At 40.3% G+C, this 14,957-nt stretch overlaps 1 protein-coding gene across 1 annotated transcript; it reads right to left on the reverse strand.

Annotated features, from left to right (window-relative positions):
• Positions 1–1,187: 1,187 nt before the first annotated feature.
• LOC148549918 (uncharacterized) lies at positions 1,188–14,353 on the reverse strand. The gene is made up of 5 exons (XM_088495851.1): positions 13,804–14,353; positions 12,723–13,718; positions 2,122–2,543; positions 1,593–1,970; positions 1,188–1,247 (listed from the first exon to the last, which is right to left on the reverse strand). Exons 1-5 carry the CDS (start codon positions 14,351–14,353, stop codon positions 1,188–1,190), a joined length of 2,406 nt encoding a protein of 801 aa, XP_088351977.1.
• Positions 14,354–14,957: the final 604 nt, after the last annotated feature.

Below are 14,957 nucleotides of genomic sequence, written 5' to 3' on the forward strand. Positions count from 1 at the left end.
TAAATATAAATATAACGGTTTACCGACTTCAGGTTTCTGGAGTATTGGTGGTGATAACAAGATGATTTTAAGCTCAGCAAAGGATTTTTCACAGTCTTCATTCCATTCGAACTGTTTGCTCTTAGTCATGGTGTGAAAGAAATGATAAGATCAGTTTGCTACTGTGGGTAGAAAGCGTGATAGCGCTGCCACTCTTCCTGCCAGTTGTTGAACCTCTTTTATCATTTTTGGACTTGTCATGTTTATTATAACGTCACACTTTTTGGGATTTGCTTTAATTTCTCGCGAGGTTAGCATAAATCTTAAGAACTTTCCTCCTTGTACTCCAAAGGCGCATTTCTTTGGATTCAGTCTCATGTTATAGAGTCAGACTTGTTTAAAATTTTCTATTAGGTCGTTGCAATGGGAGCCTTGTGCTAAAGTTTTTGCGACCATGTCATCTGCATAAATTTTCATGTTCCGACCTATTTGCTGTTGAAACACCTTGTCCATTAGCCTCTGATATGTGGCACCTGCATTCTTTAGGCCAAATGGAATTACCTTGTAGCAAAAATTATTGTGTTCTATTATAAAGGCTGTTTTGTTTTTATCTTCAAGGTGCATAAGAATTTAGTTATAGCCAGAGTATGCATCCATGAAGCTTAAGTTGTTAAACCCTAAAGCATTATCAACTAATTTGTCAATGCAAAGTAATGGATAAGCATCTTTAGGGCCTGCCTTATTGAGATTTGTAAAGTCGACACACATGCGCCATTTACCTGAGCTTTTCCTTACCATTACCACGTTGGATAGCCATGTTGTGAATCTGACCCCTTTGATAAATCCTGCGATGAGTAGCTTTTGGGTCTCCTCAAGAGAAGCTTGCCTTTTTTCTATTCCGAGGTTATGGCAGATGACATCCGGGTCTATCCCGGGCATGTCGGCGGGCGTCCATGCAAACAAATCAGGATTGTCCCAAAGTACTGATATCAGCTTTAACCGTTCTTCACTTGTAAGTGCTTCTCCGATATACGTGAGCTGGTTCTCTTTATTAGTCAGTGCTATCTTTTGAAGGTTGTCCATAGGCTGAGGTCTTTCCTTGAAATCCTCTCTGGGGTCGAGTTCGGATAGTGAAAGCATTTCTTTTGTATTGTGAATTGCTTACACTTGTGGTAGGGGTCTTGTCTTTGTCAAACTTTGTTTGAGACTTATGTTATACCATTGTCAGGCTTCTTGGTGGTCGGCATGTACGACTTGGTTCCCTTTACCTGAAACTTAACACATAAATGTAAGGTACATACTACTGCTCTAAAAGCATTCAAAGCAGGTCTTCCGAGGATGATATTATAAGGACTAGGGCAGTCAACTATAATGTACTGAATATCAATAGTTTTTTATAATGGACTTTTGCCCGTCATCGTTTGTAACCATATGTAGCCCAGTATTGGGACTCTTTCTCCGGAGAACCCAACCAACTCTCCAGATGAAGGTTGTATGGCTTTTTTAGATAGCTTCATTTTTTGAAAAGTTGAATAAAATAACAAGTTGAAACTACTAGCTGGGTCTAATAAGACTTTTCTTACCAACAATTCTCCTGCTTGGATAGAAATTACCACAGGGTCATCGAGATTTGGGTTTGTCGAGGCGAGGTCTGACTGAGTGAAAGTTATCGCCGTGTTTGTTATGTCCCCCTTATCTGGAAGTCTCATGCCCTCGATTGCCAACATCGACCAATAACACCACTTGCGGGCTGTGTTCGTTCCACCTCCTCCTGCAAATCCTCCAGATATAAAATTTATAATTCCCCTTGGGGGATTGGGGTTAGCCCACTTGCTTTTGTGTTTTTCCCCTGAAGTTTGTGAGGGTTCCTCTCTGTCTGGATTGCTCTCCCTGCTCTTCCTTCCTTCAATGTACTTGTCCAAGAGACCTTGTCGTGCTAGCCTTTCAAGCAAGTCTTTGGCTATCACACATTCATCTATTGTGTGGACAAACTTTTGGTAGAAAGCACAATGCTTGGATTTGTCAACAAATCTCTGGTCTTGGTAGCTTCCTGCTCGGTTAGGAGGTTTTATTATTTTTGCATGGAGAATATCCTTTATGATGTTCTCTCTCTTGGTATTGAATCTTATGTAAGTGTCGAACTTTGGGGTAGGTGAGCTTGAATGGTTTCTTTAGTTTTTTGTTGTTTGGTGATCTAAAGGCCTTTTCTTCCTGCCTTCTGGGTTGTTGCTTATCCATCCTCCGGGCTTCACGGAGCTCTTCGATCTCTATCTTTCCTGCAACTTTTTTTCGGAATTCGGCCAATATCTTCGGTTTTGTTATTGCGATCATCTCTTGTAACTTGCCAGGTCGGAGGCCACTTTTGAGGGCATGCAAGTGGAGCTCTGGGCTTAAATCGGAAATTTTCATGGTCGCCTTGGCAAACTGCGTCATGTAGTCCTTTAAGCTCTCATGTTGCCCCTGCTTGATGGTGCTTAGGTAGTCTGACCCATGCACATATATTCTTGACGCAGCAAAATAATCAATGAAAGATCTCGCTAGTTCCTCGAAAGAAGAGATTGAACCTGCAAGCAACTTAGAAAACCAAAGTAATGCAGCACCATCTAGAAAAGTAGGAAAAACTCGACAAAGTATAGGTTTAGAGGCACCATTAAAGAACATCATAGATTGAAATTTCTTAATGTGGACACGAGGGTCACCGAATCCCTCATATGATTTGAGAGCAGTTGGCAGCACAAAGTTTTTCGGTATTTAAAATTTGACAATATTCTCCGAGAAAAGATTGTCTATTATCAGCTTCTCCTTTGGCGGGGTGATCTCTTGGGATTCTGCCTCTCGTGATTACGTATTGCTCAGGTTTGAGCTTTTGGGGTCTCCCTCGCCATGTTTTACATTTTGGTCTTTGGATGATAGTTTGGCTATCCTTTGAATTTCTGCCTGAAGTTCGACAATCTGAACTAGGAGCTCGGCTTGCGTGGGTTGTTGGACCCCGTTATTAGTCATCCCTGAGGATTAGTAATCCTGCAAAAAGAGAGTGTAAAGCTAAAAGAGAGTTAAATTCAGTGGGGTTTCTATATTGGGTTCCACGGTGGACGCCAAATGTTCCGTCCTGTGGGAAGCTGCCGAGCTATAGTGATTCCTTCCGATCGATGTGTTAGTTGATCCGGAGAGCTATAGGTCGACTTGGCCTGAACACCGTGGCGGGAATACTTGCAGAAGATACTCCGATACTCAAGTTAGTGAAAGGCTCAAAAGTGTTAATTAAATATTTTTAGTAAGCTAAAATAGAACCTGTCTTTTTTCGAAGTTAAGTATTTGGTTATATAGATGAATAATTTACTGATCTGCAAGAATATTCCGAGATTCTTAGTGAAAGGTGAGTGCCGTTCCTTGAGGAGGTGGTTTTGCTGATAATTCTTTGACTATTTTAAATCCAGTAACCAACCATTCGGTTACATTCTCAGTTATGAGAGTGGTTTATTATTTGATTGTTAAACTGAGGTATAGAGTACATATCAATATCTAATAATTAAAAAAATATTTTAAAATTGGACAAATGCTACATTTAAAAATATCTTCCATTAAAGATAAGTAAAATATTATGTATTTTAATAAAAATATTTAAAGTTAAAATTTAATAATTGTGATGGTGCATATTAATATAACTAAAAAAATATTTTATTATAATTTATAATTATTATTTTTGGTATCAACATTGAATTCATTTTTATTGTGTTCTTAAATAACTCTTTAAATGATCATAAATGTTATTTTAGAATATAGATAAGAATAAGAATATGATATAGATAACATATAATGCTTTTTGTATCTAATAAACTTAAATATAATTTAATAATTTCATTAAAGTGTTATCTAACTTTGTTAAGTGTAATATATATCCAAAAAATTCTTTTAAATAATAAAAATAAATTAGACAACTTCTAAACCTAAAAAAATCGAATTATCAATGTATATAATTTCAAAATTTAAGTTGAGTTAATTGATTATCTTAGGAGCTATGTAGTTATCTTAAAAATAAAATTGCACACCTCAAAATTTTGATGTCTCACTTCTCCTTATAAAATCATAAAAGTGAAAAAGTCTATTTCAAAAAAAAAAAATCCTGAATTTTAAAATTTAAAAATAAATGTGTTTAATAAGTTAAATTGTTCGAGAGATTTTTCATCTCATCTACAATAAAAAAAAAATATGAAGTTACTTCTTTTGTAAAAGACGCTAACACGAACTAAAAGTGATCAGTCCCGCTACGTTACCAACAGTATATCTGTCAACTTCTGCCAACTCTTATTTATAACTGTGTTTTATAGAAGTGTTTCGTTGAATGTGTCTAATAAAAATGTCTTTTTTATGATTGTGTTTAATAGAAATATCTTTATAAATATATTTTCTGGATGTGTCTCTTTATATATATATATTTAAAATATAATAATTAATTATTGTTGACAATAAGTTGGCAGATAATATATTGGTACCTATACTTTTCCAAAAGTGATTTGACTTTTATCATTTTGTAAAAAATATAGACATAGCCAGAAGTGAGATTTTCAGCAGATCTTTTATTCTCTCTCTCTATATCTATCTATCTATCTATGAAATCTGAACTCTTGAAGAAAAAGAAAACCAATGCTAGAGCGAACTAAGAATCATATTTTTATATTTTTTATTTTTATGTTTTTTTTTTTAGAAAATTTCACTCTCCTCTCCTGCCAGATACTAAAATAACATTCTCCTTCTTTCTATTTATAAAATATACATTTTTTTCTTTATAACTTTTAAAAAACCTTCTCTTTAATCCATTTTAAATTTTTTTGTGTTAACTAAAGTTAATTTTATCCATTTTTCAAAAAAAAATTTATTTTTTTACAAAAATATCCTTTAGCAAATTTTTTTTTTGTCATTAAATTTTCTTTACCAAAATACTCTTTAATAAATTATTTTTTTATTGATTAAATTGTATTTTTATCAAAATATTTTTTTTAAAAATTTTAATAATTAAATTATTTTTTTCTAAGATACCCTTCAATAATTTTTTAATTATTAAATTATGATTTTACCAAAATTTTTGTTAACTTTTTTTATATTTTACTATTAATTTTTTGATATCAATATATATTATTTTTATATTAAAAAAATTTTAGTTAGATTATTTTTTAATTTTAATATCAATATATATTAATTGTTATACATATTAACAATGATAAAAAATTTTTAGTTAACGTTAAAATAATATATATTGATATAAAAAAATTAATAGTAAAATATAAAAAAATGTTAACAATATTTTGGTAAAATCATAATTTAATAATTTAAAAATTATTTTGGTAAAAATATAATTTAATCAATAAAAAATAATTTATTAAAGGGTATTTTGGTAAGCAAAATTTAATGATAAAAAAATAAAATTTTTGTTAAAGGATATTTTTGTAAAAAATAATTTATTTTTCTTGAAAAATAGATAAAGTTAATCTTAGTTAACACAAAAAATTTAAAATGGATTAAAAAGGAGGTTTTCTAAAAATTATAAGGAAGGAGAATGCACATTTTATAAATAGAAGAGATGAGAGTGTCATTTTAGCATCTCGCGAAGGAGGGAAGTGGAATTTTCTCTTTTTTTTTTTCTTTCTTCTATCCTAGATGAAATTTCATTTCTTTAAGTTATAATCTAGGCTTATTTTAGTTTTATATCTTAAATCAGATTACGGTTTTATAAATCTAAGACTAGTATATGTTCACTTATATCATTTGTCGAACAATTTTAGAAAATTCAAAAAATTCATCAATTCTAATGTAAAAGTTAATAATGGTTTTTTTTACCGATTCATATTATAACTTTTTAATTCTATCATTTATTATTGTAACCTGATTTATTAGTGATTTTTAGTCTTGAGAGGATTTAAAAAGAGAATATATAACATTTTTAGATTAGGTTGTGATCTAATCAGAATCTTATTTTAAAATGCTGAATATCTAAAGTTATTGAGAAAATTTAAGGTAAAAATATTTAAGATTTTTAAGTTGTTGTCTTATTGATGAGTCAATGTGAATCACTTCATAGTTTTAAAAAAGTTTGAGAAAATAATTTGTAATTGTTCATATCCTGACCCAACGCTAGGGCCCAGGATCCAAGTAAGAAGGCCCAACCTAAAGGGTTGAGCCTCACCCTGCACCAAATCAACCACTACAAAGTCGGTTTGCACCACGACTTGCTCTAAGGAAGTCGGGAACGAGGGTTAGCTGGCAGATAAGCACTCATTTGAATGGGTAACTGCCCCTAAAATCTCTCTAACCACTTCCACGAGCCATATCTTAACTTCCCTAAGATAAAGGGACGGTTAACACCCTAGAAAAGTGGCACTACTCCAACGATGGTTATTGGTTCACCGCTATAAATACACTGACACTCCTCAGGTATCTCTAAGTTCCAATACACTCTAAACCTGCTCACGCCCTTGCTAACTTAGGCATCAGAGTGTCTTTGCAGGTACCACCCCCCATTCTTCCACGCACGCACAAGTCGGAGTGCACCGAGTTGCGGATCCATCGGGAATCCTCCCCATTCATACGTTTGGGCCAACCCAGCGAGTCCAGCCCAACAATCTCCGGTTACCCATCGTAACATTGGCGCCGTTGCTGGGGACCCGAGAGATCAACCAGTGATGGCGGACAGATCCCCTGAGGAGGGTCATGTGGAAACAGATTCTGAACAAGAGAATCTGGATACCGAAAATAATGACGCAGACCTAACCCTCCATCAGGAAACCAATGATCAACACAAAGAAGGAACCTCCGGAGTCAAAACCCCGAAGGTGAATTCCTCTGAAGGCCGTGAGTCAGAGAAAGACGGCCAGTCCCACGCAACTAAGCTTATGGGATTAGTCCATGTCCACCAAAGTCGTTTGGAACAACTAGAACAGGAATGGGAGCGACAAAGGAAGATAGAAAAACACCTAAGAGAGGAGATGGATCGACGAAAAGAGTTAGAGGAAAAACTCTTTAAGTTAGAATCCTCCCTCAAAGGTCGGAACTCCCGTGACGGTAGAGAAGATTCGCCCCTAGGGGGGGAAGATCCTTTTAGCGAGGACATAATGAGGGCAAAAGTTCCGAGAAACTTTAGAAGCCCCGATATGGACCTCTACGACGGAACCACTGATCCGAAGCATCATCTGAGCAATTTTAAAAGTCGGATGTATCTGGCTGATGCTTCTGATGCTACGCGATGCAAAACTTTTCCGACAACTCTGTCGAAAGCAGCGATGAAGTGGTTCGACAGCCTCCCCCCAAGGTCTGTTACCAGTTTTGAAGACATCTCAAGGAAGTTCTTGATGAGGTTCTCTATCCAGAAAGACAAAGTAAAACATGCACCAAGCCTCCTGGGAATAAAACAGGAGGCCGGAGAATACTTAAGAGCCTATATGGAAAGGTTCAACAAAGCATGTTTAGAGATCCAAGACTTGCCCACAGAAGCAGTCATAATGGGGTTAGTCAATGGGCTTAGAGAAGGTCCCTTCTCACAATCCATATCCAAAAGACACCCCACCTCCTTAAGTGATGTACAGCAGAGAGCTGAAAAGTACATCAACATGGAGGAAAATGCTAAGCTAAGAGACTTGAGTTGGCGACCTGGACACCCTCCCTCAACAAAAGAGAGGGAGAGGGAAACCAAGAAAAAGGAAGAACTCGGTCTCGATCGACCAAGGAAATATCACTCTTATACTCCTCTAAAGGTCTCCATAGTGGATGTATACAGAGAGATTTGTAATACTGAAAGGCTGCCACCCCTAGACCCATTAAAAATAAAAAAGGGGGGAGCCGCAGCGACTACTGTGAGTACCATAAAATATATGGTCACTCCACAAACGACTGCTACGACCTTAAAAATGTGATAGAAAAGCTGGCTAGGGAAGGTCGGCTCGACCGATATCTCATAGAAAGGTCGGACAGTCATGGGAAGAGAAAGCGAGATGATATGGATAGAAGAGACCCGCCACCGCAGACTCCGGAGAGACATATCCATATGATCTCGGGAGGGTTCGCGGGAGGGGGACTCACCAAATCCTCTCGCAAAAGGCATCTCAAGAGAATCTACCAGGTTGGAGGAGATTCATCCGACCTCCCTACTATTTCATTCACAAAAGAAGATGGGCAAGGAATAATCCCTGGACATGATGATCCAGTGGTAATAACTATGATCCTAGCAAATGCTCATCTCCACAGAACCCTAGTAGACCAAGGAAGCTCAGCGGACATCCTTTTTAAGCCCGCTTTCGACAAACTAGGGTTGGACGAGAAAGAATTAAGAGCCTACCCCGACACCTTATATGGACTAGGCGACACGCCAATAAAGCCACTAAGATTTTTGCCCCTCCACACCACTTTTGGAAAAGGGGAAAAATCAAAAACTCTGAGCATAGACTTCATAGTCATCGATGTAGGGTCAGCATATAATGCTTTAATCGGCAGAGCTACCCTTAATCGACTCGGAGCGGTGGTATCCACTCCTCACCTTTGTATGAAATTCCCGACTTCAGCGGGAATAGCAACGGTAAGGGGAGATCAGAGACTGGCAAGGAAATGCTACAATGAAAGCCTAAACCTGAGAGGAAAAAGTCGAGAAGTTCACACAGTAGAGCTCGGAGGCGCAAGGGCTAGAAAGGAGCTGCGTCCACAACCGGGAGGAAAAACCGAGGAGATACAGGTCGGCGAAGAGGAGGGAAAAAATACTCACATAGGGGCCAACCTAGGGGAAACCCTAAAACAAGGGTTGACTAAGCTCCTAAGAGATAACTCCGATCTCTTCGCCTGGAAGGCCTCCGACATGCCTGGGATAGACCCCGAGCTCATGTCCCATAAGCTCTCGGTTTATCCGGGGTCCCGACCTGTACAACAAAGAAGACGCAAGCTCGGCCCCGAGCGAGCCCTAATAGTGGAGGAGCAAGTATATGCGCTCCTAGAAGCCGGCTTCATTAGAGAAGTCAAGTACCCAACATGGCTAGCCAATGTAGTGCTAGTCAAAAAACAAAATGGCAAATGGAGAATGTGTGTCGACTACACCGACTTAAATAAGGCATGTCCTAAGGACCCTTATCCACTGCCAAGTATTGACACCCTAGTGGACTCCAGTTCGGGGTATCAATACTTGTCGTTCATGGACGCCTACTCGGGGTATAACCAAATCCCGATGTATGAGCCAAACCAGGAGAAAACATCATTCATCACGCCCAGAGCCAATTTTTGCTACGTGGTCATGCCATTCGGACTGAAAAATGCAGGGGCCACATACCAGAGGTTGATGAATAGGGTGTTTTCCTCTCACCTTGGAAGCTTAATGGAAGTGTACGTCGACGACATGCTGGTAAAGACCAAGAAAGAAGTCAATCTCTTGGCAGACCTCTCACAAGTCTTCAACACCATAAGGCTACACGGGATGAGACTAAATCCCTCAAAGTGTGCCTTCGCAGTAGAGGCAGGAAAATTCCTAGGGTTTATGCTAACACAAAGAGGGATTGAAGCTAATCCCGACAAGTGTAGAGCTATCCTGGAGATGAAAAGCCCGACTTGTTTAAGAGAGGTCCAGCAGCTGAATGGCCGACTTGCAGCCCTTTCCAGATTTTTGGCAGGATCGGCACTAAAATCCCTCCCACTGTTCTCCTTATTGAGAAAGAGATGTCAATTTGAATGGACTCCTGAATGCGAGGAGGCGTTCCAGGAGTTCAAAAGATTCTTAAGCCAACCTCCTATTTTGACCCGACCTATAGCTGGGGAAGACCTCGTCCTATACTTATCTGTAGCAGACAAAGCCGTCTCATCGGCCCTGATCAGAGAAGACGAGGTCGGACAGCACCCAGTATATTTCATCAGTAAAGTTCTACAAAGCCCTGAGCTAAGGTACCACAAACTAGAGAAGTTTGCCTACTCCTTAGTAGTAGCCTCACGAAGACTACGACCTTACTTTCAAGCTCACACAATAAGAGTCCGCACGAACCAACCCATGAAGTAAATCCTCCAAAAGACGGATGTTGCAGGGAGAATGGTTCAATGGGCAATAGAGCTCTCCGAATTTGACTTGAAGTATGAAACTCGGACGGCGATCAAAGCCCAGTGCCTCACCGACTTCATTGCGGAATACGCGGGAGACCAAGAGGAAAAACCAACTACATGGGAACTTTATGTAGATGGATCCTCAAACAAAACAGGAAGCGGTGCAGGCATAATATTGGTGGACAAAAGAGGGACCCAAATAGAGGTTTCCCTCAAATTTGAATTCTCAGCTTCAAATAATCAGGCAGAGTATGAAGCCTTGATTGCCGGATTGAAGCTGGCGGAAGAAGTCGGTGCTACAAAAGTGATGATATACAGCGATTCGCAAGTAGTAACCTCCCAGATAAGTGGAGAGTATCAGGCAAAGGACCCAAATATGAAAAGGTACTTGGAAAAAACTCTGGAATATCTTGGGCGCTTTGCAGAAACCGAGGTCAAACACATAACTCGGGATCTAAATAGCAGAGCAGACGCCCTATCCAAGTTGGCAAGTACCAAGCCAGGAGGGAATAACAGAAGCCTGATCCAGGAAACTCTCCAGAAACCCTCCGTAGTAAAAGAAAAAGACAAACAAGAGGAGGTCCTTGAGGTAGTCGGATTAAACATCGGTTGGATGAGCCCCTTGGTCGAATACATGAAATTCGACATCCTCCCCAAGGAGGAGAAAGAAGCTAAGAAGATCCGAAGGGAAGCGCAACATTACACCTTGGTGAGAAATATCCTCTACAGAAGAGGGATATCAACACCATTATTAAAGTGTGTACCGACTTCAAAAACCACCGAAGTGTTGGAAGAAGTCCACAGTGGGATCTGCGGAAATCATCTCGGAGCAAAGTCACTAGCCAAGAAAGTAATTCGAGCTGGATTCTACTGGCCGACCTTGCAGAAAGATACCACGGAATTTGTGAAAAAGTGCCAACCATGCCAGATGCATGCAAATTTCCATGTGGCTCCCCCGGAGGAGCTCATTAGTATCACTTCTCCATGGCCTTTTGCAAAATGGGGAATGGATTTGTTAGGTCCTTTTCCCCAAGTGCCAGGACAAGTCAGATACCTGATTGTGGGAATAGATTATTTCACAAAGTGGATAGAAGCAGAACCATTGGCCACCATCACCGCATAAAGAAGTCGGAGGTTCCTCTACAAAAATATCATCACAAGGTACGGGATACCTTATTCCATCACTACAGATAATGGAACTCAGTTCACCGACTCTACCTTTAGAAGCCTAGTAGCCAGTATGAAAATCAAACACCAGTTCACCTCGGTGGAGCACCCGCAAGCCAATGGGCAAGCCGAGGCAGCCAACAAAGTCATACTGGCAGGGCTAAAGAAAAGATTACAAGATGCAAAAGGAGCCTGGGCTGAAGAGCTCCCACAAGTGCTATGGGCTTACAGGACAACCCCCCAATCCGCCACTGGAGAAACACACTTCCGACTAGTCTATGGCGTAGAAGCCATGATCCCAATAGAAGTCAACGAACAAAGCCCAAGAGTGATTCTCCATGACGAGATCGGAAACATACAGGGGCATAAAGAGGAGCTCGACTTGCTCCCCGAGGTCCGAGAAGAAGCCCAGATAAGAGAAGCAGCGTTGAAACAAAGGATGACTACAAGATACAACAAGAAAGTCATTCGAAGAGCATTCACCCCAAGTGACTTGGTCTTGATCAGAAACGACATTGGAGTCAACAAATCAGGAGAAGGAAAGCTCGCTGCAAACTGGAAAGGACCATACAAAATCAAAGAGGTCTTAGGGAAAAGCTATTATAAAGTGACCGACTTGGACGACACCGAGTTACCAAGGTCGTGGCATGCTTGTAATATGAAAAGGTACTATAGCTAAAAGCGAATTCTACTCCCTGATGTACTCTTTTCCCATCTTCATGATTTTTTCCCAAAACCAAAGGGTTTTTTCTGGAGAAGGGTTTTTAACGAGGCATCATAGTAGAGACTAAGGGAAATAGATTGTCAAAAAACCTTAGTAGCAATAAGGTACCTCCCCAATTAATAAAAGATCTTTTTCATATACATCTCTTGCAAATTCCTTTTTTTGTTTTTTCTTTCGACGAAACGCGTCGACTTAAGCTCGACAAAACGTGAAAATCCCATGAACCGACCTAGATGGTCGTCAGGATAAAACGACGAGGTACAAGTCGGTGTAAAGAGGCTATAGAAGTTGATCATGATAAACTCGGAAACATCCTGACTCATAAGTCGGAGAGGGAAACCGAGTAAAACAAAAATGAATCGCGAAAATAGCCTAAAGTCATAAAAACTCAATGAAACGAAATTGAGTACTAGGAATAACCAAAGAGAGATAGGAAAAAACCTAAGAAAAGATTAAAAGGCTGTCCTAAAGATCCTTAAGATAAAAGGTTCAGAAAGGCAGACAAAGCCAAAGAAAAGGTTTTTCCAGAAAAGATCAAAGGGAAGTTCGAAATCAGAGAAACATGCACGCATAAGGTAACCTAAACCCTTATCCAAAAAAGGGTATTTATTTTTTAACTTAAACCCATATTAAAAAAGGGTATTAAAAAGTGTTTTGTTACGGCCTTAAAAGGCCAAAAAATTGTTCACGTACTACCAAAATTAAATAAAAGAGTTTAAAAAGAGGGAACCCACAGGCCGGGCCCAATATAGCCAACAAAATTATTTTTTAGGAAGGAGAGTAGACGGATCACCATCACCAGAGCCAGGAGGAGCACCACCAGGACCGGGAAGAGAGGCATCCATAGGAGATGAAGAGGAAGTCGGAGGAACTGTGGAGGAACTCGGGGCGTCCTTAGAGCGAGGAGGAGACTCTATAATCCTTTGCCCCCGAGTCTTCAAATCTGACTCAGAAATAATCTCGGGGACAGGGGGATCCACAATGGCACCATCGATGACAACCTTATCGGGATCCAAAGGAGAGAGGTCCAAGTCAGGAGCAATAACTCCGACCTGCTCCTTAAAGATCCTCCAAGCCTCCTCAGCACCATCAGCAATAGAGTCCTCCAACTCGGCGTATGCCTTCCGAGAATTCAGCAGATCATTTTTCACAGACACAAGATCATTAAACAAACTTTGATAGCTATCCTGTGCTGTCTTCCTCAAACCAACCTCCATGTTGCATTGGGCTTGCAACTTCCTCTCTTTCTCCCGGAGGTTATCTCTCTCCTCCCTCAGCTTAGCGACTTCCTCCTTCAACTTCCCCTCATGCTCTTGATATATGAGAAGCCTTCCTTCCAGCTCTTCGACCCTCGAGGTCATCCCTAAAGAGCTGAGAGGAGCCTTCTCAAAAATATCCAAGAGTTTGCCACAAACCCCCGCCGCCTTGAGGCTCTCCTCAACCAGAGTGGTAAGGTGGCGCCGAACAGAAGCATCATCCATGCTTATACGAGCATTGGGATAGATGTTCTTTCGGACGAATGCAAGAGCATCCGCCTTCACCTCACCAGAAGAGCCAGACTCTAAGGTCTTGCGCTTCTTATTTTCTGGCTCAGGATAAGGTCGAGCAGAGGGGGGCGGCTGAGAGAAAGTTGAAGAAGAAATCACAATGGGCTGAGAGGGAGTCCCAACGTTCCGAGGAGGAGGAGGAGGAGAGATGACCGCCCTGGCGCCACCAGTCCTGGCACGAGACCTTGCTTTAGCCTCCTGGACCCTTTGGTAAGACTCCTGAGCGTTTGCCTTTGCCATCTCTGAAAGGACAATAACAGATAGATCAGACAAGTCGGAAAAAGTCAGTCAGACAAGTCGGAAATCTAACAAACAAATAAAAGCTACCTAGCTGTGCCTGGACAAAGGTCGGAGACCCCTGGAGAAACTTTTTTGTGTCCAAATATGGGGCCCTCCCCCACACTTCTCGGAGGAACCCCACAATGGCTGCTTCTACCTCATCCAAGTCATCCAGACCATATTTCTCGCAGGGGGAGGCCTCCAGCCAGTATAAAGGAAATCGGGGAGAAGAATTATCATCCAGAAAAAAGGGATGGTGACCCTCTACGGCTTGAACTTTGAAAAAATAATTTTTAAAGTCATGGAAGGATTCGTCAAAACGGGTAAAAACTCTCCGACCCTGTATGGCTCGGAAAGACACCCATTGTTGCTTATTGTTTAGCCCACTGAAGGGTTTGGTCATATGGAAGAGATAGAAAAAAATCTTCAAAGAAGTCGGGAACTCCAAAGCCTGGCTAATAAATTGATAAATTTTCAAAAAACCCCAAGAGTTGGGGTGAAGCTGGGTAGGGGCAACTCGGCAGTGATGCAAAACAGATATCTCAAAGTTTGAAAAAGGAAGGAAAACACCCAAATGGGTGATCATGCACTCATACATAAAGAAAAAATGAGGGACCGCCTCATTGACCCTCCCAAAGCAAACCCGGTCTTCAGGACCCGGGACTACCAATTCATACTTCGGCTCGTCATCCTCAGAAGTACAAATTCTGTGGTGAGTGCGAAGGTTGGTGATAAACTCAGTATCGACCGAGGGTTCCTCCCCTAGGACCGTGACATCAACCCATTGAGAAAGGATATCTACGGAAGCCATTTCTTTTTCTTAAAAGGAAAAATCTACAAGGGAAAAAGAAAAGGAAAATAAAAAACACGGTCTCTAAAGGAGGAAGTACGGAACTGAAGTCTACAAACTAACCTATCTACAAAATGAAGGCATACAAATAGAAAAGCATGTTACAAAAAGAACTAACCTTTATCCGAAAATGAGGGTTGAAGGAAACGAAAAGCCTTCGAAGATACAAGAACACAGCACGAACGAATGAAGGGGAAAATTTGAAAAATCGCAAAAACGAAACAATGAAAGAGAGGGAAAGTATTTATAAGTACGTTAGGGGCACGATGGTAAAAGCGGAGCAGTCATTAATGAGAATGCACCGTTACCAAGGCCATCAATCCCTACGCACATCCCTAACGGACGCGACGCT

This window comes from Arachis ipaensis, chromosome B8, assembly GCF_059453495.1.
Source record: "Arachis ipaensis isolate K30076 ecotype BB chromosome B8, ASM5945349v1, whole genome shotgun sequence".
Classification (NCBI taxonomy): Eukaryota; Viridiplantae; Streptophyta; class Magnoliopsida; order Fabales; family Fabaceae; genus Arachis; species Arachis ipaensis.